This window comes from Oratosquilla oratoria, chromosome 14 (genome assembly GCF_046742065.1).
Source record: "Oratosquilla oratoria isolate Oo_2021 chromosome 14, ASM4674206v1, whole genome shotgun sequence".
NCBI lineage: Eukaryota > Metazoa > Arthropoda > Malacostraca > Stomatopoda > Squillidae > Oratosquilla > Oratosquilla oratoria.
The window spans coordinates 33831280-33846279 of NC_134790.1; the positions used below are offsets into that span (position 1 = coordinate 33831280).

At 36.2% G+C, this 15000-nt stretch overlaps 1 protein-coding gene across 2 annotated transcripts in view; it reads right to left on the reverse strand.

Annotated features, from left to right (window-relative positions):
* Window positions 1-4130: 4130 nt before the first annotated feature.
* Window positions 4131-15000, reverse strand: part of LOC143032836 (membrane protein BRI3-like) — a 42171-nt gene continuing 31301 nt past the window's right edge. For both annotated transcript variants that reach the window (XM_076197969.1, XM_076197968.1), the window contains exons 2-3: window positions 5369-5475; window positions 4131-4624 (exon numbers count right to left, since the gene is read on the reverse strand). In XM_076197969.1, the coding sequence (XP_076054084.1) occupies window positions 4493-4624; window positions 5369-5452 (216 nt within the window). In that variant the 5' untranslated portion in view covers window positions 5453-5475 and the 3' untranslated portion in view covers window positions 4131-4492. The remainder of the gene's footprint in view (window positions 4625-5368; window positions 5476-15000) is intronic.

Below are 15000 nucleotides of genomic sequence, written 5' to 3' on the forward strand. Positions count from 1 at the left end.
TGACATTGAATATAGTGAGTCTGTAATATGGGAACATTTATATCGAAGACTTAAGTAAGTAATTTTATTTGGCATTGATTCAATATACATTAAGGGCAGATAAAGAAAAGAACACATAGTTCGAAATAACAATTACAAATGCCGAGGATAACACAAAAAGCATGTAAGCTTATTTCCATTCTGGTCCTCAGATAATTCTTAAAAAAAAAATTCATTGTCCACTTTTTCGTCTTGTATGTATATTCAATTATGAAAAATTGGTTATTCAGTTATATGTTTTTCAACCATTATGTGCACAGAAATAAAGAAAACTATTATTCTATATCTGAAATGTGCTCGATCAATGGATTAGTCTTCCCTAAGAAAATCGTTTTTATTTTCTTTGAATTGAACTATGGTGTTTGGAGAAAACTTACTTTTGTTAGCTATGACTATAATTATTAAATATTTCTTACTTTTCACTAGAACGCATATAAACATAAATTCTATGCAATTTATGTAATTCTAACTTTCATCCTGATTAGATAAAAAATTGTATCCTAAAACTAAGCCATTGTAGTGTATTACTCCTACAAATGACATTACAAAATACAATGCAGTATTTTGTTAATTGGCAAAAATTGTATAGAGCAAGAAATGATAAACAATCTATCCTTATAATAATCTGCATCAGACTTCGGCTTTTTACTGAATCCACCAGTTGATTTTAGTCATTTTATGTAAACCCTTATAGATGCCAAGGAATTGACAAATTCGAGTGTTTTATTTTTAATCGTCCGTTTTCAATATTGACAGAGTTCTAACTAGTAAGAAACTGCTTATATTCTTGACAGTCCCCCACATATGTTCATCAATCAGAATCTTATCTCGTCATCTCTCCTCTTGCAATTTTTGTGTTAACACCATGGCCTGCCTGGGGACACGCAGCCTTACATATGGTGAGACTTAGATAAATTAGACAGATAATGCTCAACACGCCAACACACACCAATAAGCTACCTCACTGAAAACAAGCCCCTTTTTGTTTTGTTTTTTTAATTATTCCTTGTATATTATTCTATTCTTACCTCTGCTCAGTCTACATTCCTCACATTTGTTGATCTATTAATTTATATTGGTAATTGGCTTGAATTGCTTGTTGAAATATCATATACTGAAATAAATCAAACCAAATCAATTAAAAAAAAATTCCCAATTCAGAGTTATCAACATGGTAGTGATTGGGAATCAGGATAGCATTCGGTTTAGTAAAGACAAATGTGAAAATGACCGTGAATAGAAATCGATGTACCAAACAACTATGTATATATATAAATATATAAATAGAATATATATATATATATATATATATATATATCTATATATATATATATATATATATATATATATATAGATGTGTGTGTGTGTGTGTGTGTGTGTGTGTGTGTGTGTGTGTGTGTGTGTGTGTGTGTGTGTGTGTGTGTGTGTGTGTGTGTGTGTGTGTGTACACCTGGGCTTCTAGGAGTAATGAAAGTAATAATCACATGCAAATTTGACATTTATTTTCACTAATTTCTTTCTGCTTATACATGAATTATATTTTTCTAACCCCCAAAGTATATTTACACAACTAATGAGTAAGTGTCCAGTTGTAATTGAATATACATAAAAATCCTGAATTATCTCCCACTGGGAAAGAACCAGGGACCCAGCAACTCTTTGGGTTTTTAACAATATTAATTTTTTTTTTTTTTTTTTTTTTTTTTTTTTTTTTTTTGCATCCGACCTAGATATGGATCAAAAGGTCTCCTGTCGGCATGCTTTGCCTTTGTAAAAAGAGGTAGAGTCGTACAGGGGGTCAAGATAGAATTTCAAAATCATTATTATCAATATTAATATATTTATTAGTAGTGATTGGTCTTCAATTATAAAGGAATATTGCCCTACTAATTGCACTAATGAATGAACGAAACTGTCACTACCCCATACTGGTAAAAGGAAAGAAGAAAAAAGATAAACAAATTCTATATATCTATATATCAAGGGGTTCTTTCCCGTTATATGGGAGCTAGTTAGTCAAGGCACACACCCATTCCACTACCCGTTGCTCCTCTCTCATCTTAGCTCCTCGTGGATAAAGGATCATCCCTGTCTCCTGCTCACAGCCCGAGTGATATATATATATATATATATATATATATATATATATATATATATATATATATATATACATATATATATATACATATATATATATATATATACATATATATATATATATATATATGCATTTGTATGTGTGCGTGTGTGTGTGTGTGTGTGTGTGTGTGTGTGTGTGTGTGTGTGTGTGTGTGTGTGTGTGTGTGTGTGTGTGTGTGTGTGTGTGTGTGTGTGTGTGTGTGTGTGTGTGTGTGTGTGTGTGTGTGTGTGTGTGTGTGTGTGCGTGCGTGTGTGTGTGTGTGTGTGTGTGTGTGTGTGTGTGTGCGTCTGTGTGCGTGTATGTGTGTGTATAAATATATGTATATATATGTATATGTATATATATATATATATATATATATATATATATATATATATATATATATAAAACCAGTGAGTGTCAATATAGACTACTGTGTTGATGAGATTGGGTCATGGATGGCAGCAGAAGGGAGTGGAGGTGGAAGTTACAAGTAGTCATAAGTCTTCTTGGAGTGGAGGCATGACTGGTTCATAGGAATGTCACTGAAGTCCTTGTTGTATTAACATTCAGTCATAACCTTGTATGGAATAGTCTTGCCTGGTAGAGCCTTGATTCGTGAAAGCTTCCCATGGGAGCCAAGGCAGGGGCTGAGTCCTAAGTACCAAATATATGACACAAATCAGTCATTATAAATGGTGTTAGTAAAATTGAGATATGAGTGCTTGGGTGTGTTTTATGTAAGATTTCAATTTGTAGTTGGTGAGCTGGTATAATAGTGTGAGGTATTAGAAGGTTTCATGTAGTTACTGTCAGATCATTTTCTACCTTTACGGAAGAAGTGCGAAAGGTCTGCCGATAAGGCGATTGTAGACATCAACATTGGTGCATTGGAGGGGTATGAATGTTGTATTAATGACTGTAGGTAACCCTCACCCCCACCCACCCCAACGGAAATTCTAAAATTTCTGTTGATTGGATGTTATGGAATGTAGTTTATCAGTGCTTCAACTCTTATGGAGAACCTTGTCAGCTGGACTGGCCTTGAACTCTGTTTTAGCAGTAGAGGAAGGTACTATAGTCACTTGCGTAGGTTTGGTCAGTCAGTGACCAATCAGAGGTGGTCCTCCATTCCCTCCAGGATGTTCTGAGTCTAGAACCACTTTTGGAAGGACATTGTGGTGGCTACAGGGCTATCCCAGAGTTGTTACTATGTGCAGGTATTCCTCTATTGAGACTAACCTTTTCATGTAAGGAAGGTCATACCTCTTGTTTTGATCCTCACCTTTGTATATCTGTCTATGTACCAAGGGCTTTTTCCACCTTATAAGAGAGAATCGATCACCTTTGTACTGATTCTAATTGTTTTGGGTTAGATGTAGTCAAGATTCTAAGTCAGGCATTCAAACTCAGCGAATGGATGAATATCAGTTGTCAGGAGGCTAATCATAAATCCAAGGGCATTACCATTTGTACTCTTAAGCCTTGTGGTGACATTGTAGAAGTTATGTACAGAAGTATTTTCGAACTAACGGCAATTAGCTAAACATGCTAAAAGAGGCTTAGACACTTTAACTTACACTCTCTGGAAAGAAAGACGCAGAGTGCGGGGTAATCTAATAGAGGTGTTCAAGTGGTTCAAAGACTTTAACAAGGGTGACACAAACAAGGTCATCATATTAAGTCAGCAAGACAGGACTCACAATAATGGATTTAAATTGCACAAATTTAGATTTAAGAAGGAAATAGGACAGAATTGGCTTACGAATGGAATAGACTTTGTAACCATGTAGTGAGCGCTGAAACTATCGGTTGTTTTAAGAAAATGTTAGGCAATTTTATGGATGGGGATGACAGGTGGTAAGGGACATGAAACTGCCTGGTGTAGACCTTATGGTCTCTTACAGTCTCCTTCATTCTTGTCCTTATGTTCTTTTTTTACACACACAAACACACACACACACACACATACACACACACACACACACACACAAATATATATATATATATATATATATAAATATATATATATATATATATATATATATATATATATATTCATTATTCAATATTACTTCTATCCCTCCATTATGCTGCTCTCCTTAAACCTCACCTATACCACCTCATTGATTCCACCTCTTCAGTGCGATATTGTCCCCATGGATAGAAACACTGGTTATCACCACCACTCAACAAGGACGACATTATGACACGGGCACTGATCTGCCCTAGTTTATTGCTCTACAAACAAAAGACTCTTATTCTGGTATGGCCTGACATGAGGCCTTAGACATCTGCCGAGGTTTGAGTAGCAGTAGAAGTCTGACGTGTAAGTTACTGTCTCACAAACCCACAGTGTGAACATTTCTTCTCCTTTTGTGTCAGGAGGCAGATAAGACCACAAGGGAAGCAGCAGATTGCCCAGATGATACCACAGGTTGTGAAATTCTCGTTGATAAAGCCGACCTAAAACAAGAAAATGAAATATCGTTATTGCTTAGGCAGCTTGCACATCAACGCAACCAGTTGCATGAAACAAGTTTCTTACGACGCTGCAACCAGTCGCATTGCGACTGACACACTGGTTTCTTTAGAACGCGTCACATCGAGGCGACTGAAAGTGGTTGACTCAATGTGAGGGGTTCTAAAGAAACGATTGTGTCAGTCGCAAAGCAACTAACTGGTTACGGCTTTGTAAGCAACTGGTTTCATGCAACTGGTTGCGTTGGTGTGCAAGTTGCTTTATTTGCTAAGAGCGACCATAGCCCGCCGTTTTTTTTTTTTTTTTTTTTTCAGAATATAATGCAGTTCCAAGTTTTCAAAATCACTTGAATGAAAACACTTATTTTTTTCATTCAATAATCAAGTAATTGATAAATAAATTAATTGAAAATTTTGCACTTATGAAAACTGCATGCTTATCTATGTATTTGTTTATGCATTTTCTTATTTATTAATTCATCTATTCATCTACTTATTTGTATATTCACTTACTCATCTTATCTAATTTATGTAACATTCAATTTATTTTATTCATCAATTTATATACCTGGTGATTTATTAATTCATTCATATTCACGTTTATTTGTTTATTCATTCATTTATTCATTTTTTGGAACCAACATCTTCAAGAACCAACTGGTCTACTGCTGATGTGCTTTAACTGTCATAACTCATTATCAGGGTTGAAAACCACTGAACTTGACTTACCCTGCAGTTGGGACAGTTGCCAGTTGCTTGTACTACAACAGCTGGTTGCTGTGGCTGTTGTCCGTAATTTTGGTGTGATGCCATGGTTACTCCGGGGGGACCAGATGCTGTCGAAAGAAACCTAGTTTGTAGTGAGCGAATTGAGAAGGGCGAGGCTGTCAAAACAGCAAGTAATTGTACACAAGCACGTGGGGCATGGTTACCTACATGAACATCATGATACTACGTGCCTTCTCACCCCAGAGAAAGTAAGTAGTTCTTCGTTCAAGTAGTCAAATGTACCTAATGCAAGTATGTCTGGGTTATGTGTGTACACAATTTTGTGAATTTAGATAACTAAAGACGGAGTTCCCGGTACGTATATCGACATACGTTTCAGTTTGCACGCACGCACACACACACACATACACATTCGTACACACACACACATACACACACACATACACACACATACACACACTTGATCTCCTTCTACTCAAAGATTAATAGACATAATACAAGAGAGAGATGGTTGGGCAGACTGTGCCTTTCTGGACCTACAAAGGCATTTGATAACGTACCACACAATAAACTAATAAGAAAGATAGAATCAATAGGTGGCATCAGAGGAAAATTATTGGAATTGATGAAAGATTTCCTGACTGGGAGGAAAATGAGAGTAGTAATTAGAGATGAATTCTCAAATTGGGAAGAAATGAAAAGTGGTGTCCCGCAGGGATCAGTATTGGCCCCGATCATGTTTGACATATACATAAATGACATGGATGAAGGAGTGGAGTGTTATATGAATTTCTTTCCAGACGACGCAAAAATACAAAAGAAAATAAAAACTGAGGAGGATTGCAATTCATTACAACAAGACCTGGTCAAGATCTGGAAATGGACTCAAAAATGGGAAGTGAAATTCAATATCAAGAAATGTAGTATAATGGAATTTGGAAAAGGTAAAAACAGAATATCGAGAGATTATAAGATTAGTGAAGAAGAGGTCAAAAAAGTAAACTCGGAAAAAGACCTTGGAGTGAGGATCAGCAAAGACTTGACACCGGATAAGCATATTGATAAAATAGTCGGAGAAACCTACAATTTATTGAGGTCAATAAAAGTGGTATTTGCCTATTTGGACGAGGAAATGACAAAAATATTAACTACACTAATAAGACCAAAACTCGAATACGCAGCAACACTATGGACACCCAGTACCAAAAAGAATATAAAAAAACTAGAGAGAATACAAAGTGCAACAACAAAACTGGCACCAACTCTTTCCAAAATGACATATGAACAAAGATTGTCCATATTAGAATTACCAACTCTGGAACAAAGAAGGGAAAGAGGAGACCTACTAACTATCTACAGAATTATGAAGGGAATGGAAATCTTATATAAGAATGATTTATCAAAATGGGACAATGAAAAAGCATGAGGACATGAAAAGAAACTGAAAAAAAGATAATCACAGAAGAGATCTAAAAAAAAATAGCTTCCCACACAGAGTGATAGATACTTAGAACAAATTAGACAAAGAAACAGTGAGTGCAAACACTATTCAAGACTTTAGGGTAAACACACACACACACACACACACACACACACACACACACACACACACACACACACACACACACACACATACACACATACACACACACATACACACACACACATACATACAAACACATACACACACAGAGGTAAACTCTATTTGATTAACGCTTTGGTAAAAGGTGCAAAGATGATTAATCAGGTTCGGTTCGCATAAATATCTTCCACGCAGAGGGTGACGCATTGAGTTGGGATGGCACTGGTAACAACTGTGGTAATAGTATTACCATAGACCCCGTCTAATTTTCGTGTATCCTTCACGAAGAAGAAAACGAACGAGTCACAACTTTCCAGGAATCACTCGCACTCAAATAGCCGAATAAAAGATTGATTGGGGGAGGAGTAGTAAATAGTAAGTAGTAAGAGAAGTAAGTAGTAAGGCCCGTCTTCACTATTAGTGGGAACTTGTGGTTCTGGAGAAAAGTAATGGTGAGTATGGATGATACAGTGAAAAATTACTAGAATGGCAATGGTTGTGGATCATACGGTCTACAAATCCCTGGGATGTTCCTGATACTTATGCACGATGTATTTTTTTTATTCCAAAGGAATGATACACTGAAGAGAGAAGAACGTAGGGCATTTTGTGACAAAGATAGGAAACGTAGGACATGGACATATTTCCCCGGGGCGGGCATAGGTGGTGCTAGCGACAGGATCGAAGCAATTATGGATGGCGAGGGGGGGCCAGGCTCATTGTCTAAGCGTAGGAGGAACGACGTGACAAAGAAAGAAAACATAGGGTACAGGTGTGTTTCCCCGTTGTGGAAGTAGATGATGCTAGCGACAGGATCCAAGTGTGCATTGTTGGTGAAAGGACCGGGCCTATTACATCATTATATATATATATATATATATATATATATATATATATATATATATATATATATATATATATATATATATATATGCCTGGCTTATGATATACATAGTTGTATCTTTTTTCTTTATGTTACTTAGGTCCCAAATGAATAAATAAATTCTATTAAACAGGGTTCCGTTCTTGGGCCACTTCTATTCATAGTATATATAAATGATATAGACCATGGACTAAAATCTACTGTTTCCAAATTTGCTGATGATACAAAACTGTGCGGAGTGGCAAATGATCACTCAAACCAATTAGATATTCAAGAAGATTTAGATAAATTACAGCAATGGTCTGAAAAGTGGCTAATGAAATTTAACACAAGTAAATGCAAGGTAATGCACATAGGTAAAAATAACAGCAAGTACGATTACAAGTTATTTGGAAATTCGTTAACAAAAGTGGATAGTGAAAAAGATCTCGGCGTAATTATCAGTAACGACTTCAAATCATCCAAGCAGTGTATTTCAGCCTCTGAGAAAGCAAATAAGATTCTGGGACTGATTGCGCGATCTTTTGATTTCAAAAGTCCTAACAAGCTATATAAATCGTTAGTTCGTCCACATTTGGAATATGCTGTTTCCGTATGGTCACCGAATCTCATTAAAGACATTGACAGACTGGAAAAAGTACAACGGCGAGCCACAAAACTGATTCCAAATATCAAAAATAAATCATACGAAAATCGACTTAAGCACATGAATCTGTTTTCCCTAAAAAAGCGTAGACTCAGAGGTGACTTGATACAGGTCTTTAAGATTTTAAAGGGAATTGACAACATCAAAAGTGACCAAATTTTCACATTGAATGAGAATCAGACAAGAAACAATGGTCTCAAACTGTCCGGAAATAGATTCAATTTGGAAGTAGGTAGAAACAACTTTGCCAACCGTGTAGTTAATGAATGGAATAAACTTCCTGCACAGGTAGTGCAATGTAGTTCAGTTCGAAGCTTTAAGAATCATTTAGATAAATACCTAAGTAAGATGCTGTAATTATTATAATTTATGTTATACTATTTGTTTTTGTTTTGTTATAATTTGTCTGTCTGATTTTCATTTATTATTAGTTATATGTCAATTTATTATCATTTACTATTTACCTGTTTGTTTGTTATTCAACTATACCAATGCATTTATTTATGTATTTTAATTGTTATTTACATTGTTATAGTTTTAATTTATTATTAATATGATTTTTTTTTTTATTATTTTTTCTTTTTATTTTTTTTTTTTTTTTTTTTTGTTTTTTTTTTTTTTTTTTTTTTTTTTTTTTTTTTTTTTTTTTTTTTTTTTTTTGCATCCGACCTAGATATGGAGTAAAAGGTCTCCTGCCGGCAAGCTTTTGCTTTGTATTCCTTTGTAAAGTTGTAAGTTTCGGTTTATGAAAATCCTAGGCTATCCATTAACATTCAGCCTAGTAAATTTTTAGAATTGCAGTAAAAACAATTTATGCCATATTTTCTAGCGCAATTGGTGTAATTTAGTGTTTTTTCAAAATTTTATGACTATAGCCTAAATTACCCTACTTATTTTATACATGTATGTTCATCTAACATGTTTATAACTTATACTTTCAGGTCTATAAGATCTACAGTTTCTAATTGCATATATCTATATATTTTCAGATGGCTTCAAGGGGCTACCGTCATCCCCCTGACTTCTGTTATATATGCGGTGAGTATATAAAGAAGAGAGGCAAAAAATTATCCTTGGGAACGTCAGTGAAGGTTTGTGAAACCTACCAGAAGTATTTAGGAATGCCACTTGGGGACCAGGACAAGCCCTGGGCCTCTCAATACTTTTGTGAGCACTGTAAGAAGACTCTGGAAGGGTGGCTAAGATATCTGAAATTCTCCAACCCACGGGTCTGGCTAGAACCAACAGACCACTCCACAAACTGCTTTTTTCATGATGGATGTTAGCAAGCGGTAGAAAGGAAAGAATGCTGCTGCTGTGCATTACCCACATCTCCCATCATCAATTGCTCCAATTCCTCACAGCTCCAAATATCCCGTGACAGTGACACCTGCTCCAGGTGAAGTCCATGACGATCATTTTGATGAAGAGTACATGAATGCTGAGGACTTGGATTACCTGCCTGAGATACCAAAGAAAGTGCCTCACTTCCTAAATCAGAAAGAAGTAAATGACTTGGTCAGGGATATGGGTCTGACCAAGTCCACTGCACAGTTATTCATCTCCAAATGAAGCAGAAGAACTTGGTCAAGGAGGAGGTACAGGTGACAAGTCAGAGAGGCCGCACAAACCTTTCTCAGGTTTTTACACTCTAAGGGATGGCCTCTGTTTCTGTCATGATGTGCCTGGACTGTTTGGCGTTTTCGGGGTGCCGTTTGTGTTCAAGGAGTGGTGGCTCTTCATAGGCAACTCTATCACAAGTTTGAAGGCTTTCCTCCTCCACAATGGAAACAAGTTCCCGACGCTGCCCTTAGCCCATTCATTCTGCCTGAAAGAAGACTACTACAGTCTCAAAGTCCTCCTGGAAGATCTGCAATACAACCAGCACAATTGGTAAATCTTTGGAGATTTTAAGATGGTCGCTTTCCTCCTTGGTCTCCAGGGAAGCTTTATCAAATCCCAATTCTTCCCTCTCCTTTGGGACAGCAGAGCCACCTCTGACCACTACAACAGGAAGAACTGGGAGCAGCGAACGGAATTTGTAGTTGGGATCCGGAACGTCATGTGGGAGCCACTAGTTGATCCCAGGATTGTGCTCATGCCACCACTGCACATTAAGTTGGGGTTGATGAAGCAGTTCGTGAAGGCTCTCAACCAGGAATCAGCCGTCCTTAAGTACCTTCTTGAATTCTTCCTCGAGTTGTCTGAGTCCAAAATCAAAGGTGGAATTTTTGTTGGAGCTCAAATAGAGAAAGTGCTTGAGTCTACCGAGTCCTTCAATAAAATCGGTAAGATTGAGAGAACAGTATGGAACTGTTTCATAGCAGCTGTCAAGGGCTTCCTGTGCAACAACAGAGCTGAAAACTACCAGCAGCTGGTGCAGGATCTGGTAAAGGCTATTATTGGCGCCATGGGATACAAAATTACCCTTAAACTTCATATGCTGGACGCTCACCTGGATAGATTTAAGGACAGTATGGACGCATACTCAGAAGAAAAAAGCGAGCGATTTTACCAAGAAGTGAAAGAGATAGAGCGGAGGTACCACGGCCACTACAATGAGAAAATAATGGAGAACTATATCTGAGGGCTGGTGCGGGAGCGCAACTGGACTACAACCGCAAATCCAAGAAATCCAGTCATTTCTGACGTGCTTAGGTTGCTTTATAATTGCCATTTGTTTTTGTTTGTTTTTTTGTTTTTGATAAGCTTGTGTCATAAAATAGATATATGATATGTTGATTTAATTATATGAACTGGTATTTTTTCATGAAAAATATGAAAATATCAAAATATCAAACTCCTAATCACAAAACCAAACATCTGATCAAATGATAGTGTTTTTATAATAGTATACAACAAACCAGGAAATGACACTTAGAACCGAGAAACAAAAATATGTTGCGCGGTGTTATCTGTCTGAGCGTAAGGGGGGATGAAGTAAAAAGGTTAGGCAGTGAGGAATTGTTTACACTATTCTGGGGTGCGTTAGATAACATTAGAGAAAAGAGTGGGTCCCTATTCTATATACAATCCTTCCGAGGCGTAAAGTTGGGGCCAAGTGGTTTTATACAGACCTCCTAACCTTTGTATGTAATAGAATATACCCTATTTCGACATATTCACAGTGCGTCCTAGTACAATTTTTTTTTTATTTTTTTTTTTATTTTTTTTTTATTTTTTTTTTTTTTTAAGATGTGGTACAAGATAATTTCCTAAAACAATTGATCAACGAGGCTATGAGGGGAGAGAATACTTTGGATCTACTACATAAGAACATTAGAATGAAGGAGACTGCAAGAGACCATAAGGCCTACAATGACAATATAATAAGAAACGTACAAGTGGGAAATAAACTAGATATTAGTGTTCATAAAGAAATAAAAGACTTAGCATTAGATGGACACCCTTGAATATTAAGAACAACATACTAGTACCTGACTTCAGGAGGGCCTATTTTTACGAATTGACAAGGTACCTGAGTGGATACAAACCAGTCCTGGGTTAGAAGTGTGAGGTCAGTAACGAAGTGAGCCTTAAGGTCATTAACGAAGTCAAGGGTCTAGACCTTGGTCATGTCACGTGAGAGAAAAAGAATATATATATATATATATATATATATATATATATATATATATATATATATATATATATATATATATATATATATATATATATGAGCGCGCGCGCGCGTGTGTGTGTGTGTGTGTGTGTGTGTGTGTGTGTGTGTGTGTGTGTGTGTGTGTGTGTGTGTGTGTGTGTGTGTGTGTGTGTGTGTGTGTGCGTGTCTGTGTTTGTGTATATATGAAATGGGTGAGAAGAGGAAAAACCGATGATTCCAATCTTTTCGCTTCCCTTCCATTTCAACTTGACAGAATGCCTCAACACACACACACACACACACACACACACACACATATATATATATATATATATATATGTGTGTGTGTGTGTGTGTGTGTGTGTGTGTGTGTGTGTGTGTGTGTGTGTGTGTGTGTGTGTGTGTGTGTGTGTGTGTGTGTGTGTGTGTGTGTTGAGCTCACAAACGAGGCAATCCCAGAGGTCAATAACGAGGTCAGTGGCCTAAATGATTTATACCCTAACCACTAGGATTTTGCATCTCGCACGAAAATTAATACTGTACAGGAAAGTTAGATCGGAAACTATTATATCCAAATGGATGACGGATAGGTTGTAAAATAAGATCGGAATTAAAGAAGGATTTTATGTTATGATGAACAGGGGAGAGACACACTTTAGGAGTAGGTATAATAAAATGGTTAAACTTGTTAAAAAAGAACAGACACGTAGCGAAACGTAACTACGAAATTAAAGTTGCCAGACAAGCGGGATCTTACTCTTATATGGTATGGGTTGTAGAATACAAAATCTTGAAAGATAATCAATGGTAACAAATACATATTTATATCCATTTTCAGACATTGTTAACTCTAGTGCATCTAAGTGAACCCTTTCCCAAGGTTTCTGTGGTATAGAATATGATAGCATAGGAGCAGGCTTATGTGTATTTCCCTTTACCTCAGCACATTTCAAGCAATTTTCAATATGTAAGTAAATATCTCCCTTCATGCCTGGCCAAACGTATTTAAGTTGTGCTTGTCTATAAGTTTGATCTTTTCCTGGGTGAGAACTATAATCACTATCATGATGTAATTCTAATACCTCTAGTACAAGAGATTGTGGAATTACCAACTGATTTACTGGGCCCCTAGAAATATCCTTCCCATTTACAGATGTTTTTCTATACAAAAGTCCATTGTTCAAATCAAATTCCTCTATCTTTGGGAGTTTTGGAGGAATACCACGTGGGTTCATCAAATTTTGGGCTACTTTTTCCAAGTCTTATCTCTTCTTTGTTCCCTTATTATTAAATCCTTATCTAATGTTACTAGTTCCTTAATACTACAAATTAAATTGATCAACCCTATCGTTGGTTGGCTAATATTCCTAGATAGCGCAGAATTAGTTCTGAATAGCTGTATGATCAGTACACACTCTGATTAGATATCCCAGTATCATATCTATAAAACTCTATAGTGAATATATCACTGCTAATGTTTCTCTTTCTGCAATGGAGTAGTTTCTGCACTATTACAAAGTCTCGATGTGAAAGCTATCGGTTGCAGTTTTCCACTTCTCTCTTGCATCAGTATGCCTCCTAACCCCACGTCATACGCATAAATACAAAGAATTAACTCTTTATCATAATAAGGAAGACTGAGAACTGGAGAACTAGTTTATCTTTCAATTTGTCTTTCAACTTGTTGTTGTGCAGGTCCCCAAATGAACTTTAAATCTTTCCTCAACAAAGAACCTAAAGGATTAGCTATGTCTGCATAACCCTTAATAAATTTCCGATAATACCCTGTCAATCCCAAGAAGCTCCTAACATTTTCTAAATTGTTCGGTACTGGATAGTCCTTTACTGCTTCTACTTTTGAATTCACTGTATTAAGTCTACGTCTGTCTGTCTTATGCCCCAAAGAAATGAAACTATCCTGCAAAAACTTACATTTTTTAAGTTCCAATTTCAACCCTCCTTTAACTAGTCTTGAGAATACCACATCTAATTTCTTAAACAGTTGCTTTTTGGGAAAATGTTAAGATATCATATAGAAATACACTGTCAATGTTTCCTAACAACCCATCTAGTACTGTATTCATTAATCTCATATAAGTTAATGGACTGTTACATAACCCAAATGACATTCGTTTGAACGCATAGTGCTCCGTGGTTGTAGAAAGTGCTGTAATATCCCGTGAATTTTCGTGCAGCTCTATTTGCCAGAACGATGATTTGGTCAGTGTTCTAACTCGTCCAGGTTCTCTCTAGTTGACAGACACTTTCCTTTATTATTTCAGTTGTAACACTATTTTTTCTTGTCCAGTTAAAATATATCCTTGAGGTGTGTCCCGTTTACATAGCTCTTCTGTGTAAATTTTAGTTTTGCTTTTGTGTTCCCAAGGTTGATACCCGTTTGTACGTGTGAACAATTATCTCTTTGCATGGTATACTTTCTCCACCACCCTGGTGTGGCTGCTTGTACACTCCCTCCCTCCCTTTCAAATTTTCGTTTCTCCTCTATGTGTTTGCTTTTGTTTTACTTTTATTTCATGTTACTGTTTTTGCTTTCGTTTTCCTTGTATTTTTCTTTGTAGTACATTATTGCTTGCTAATTTGTACACGATTGACAATTTGTCATGATCAACGGAGCGTGATATTCTGCAAGGTTATCTTCCAGTTACACCCCGAGCCACATGTATATGAGTTCAATGTATGTAACCATCAGACTCCTCAAGACGATTCCTGGATGGAAATCGAAACGTCGAACATGATAAACCCTTCGAATAGAGTCTGGTCTTCACTATTTTTCAAGATATGTATCCCAGACTCGAGATATCCATATATATATATATATATATATATATATATATATATATATATATATATATATATATATATATATATATATATATATATAAATATATATATATAATGT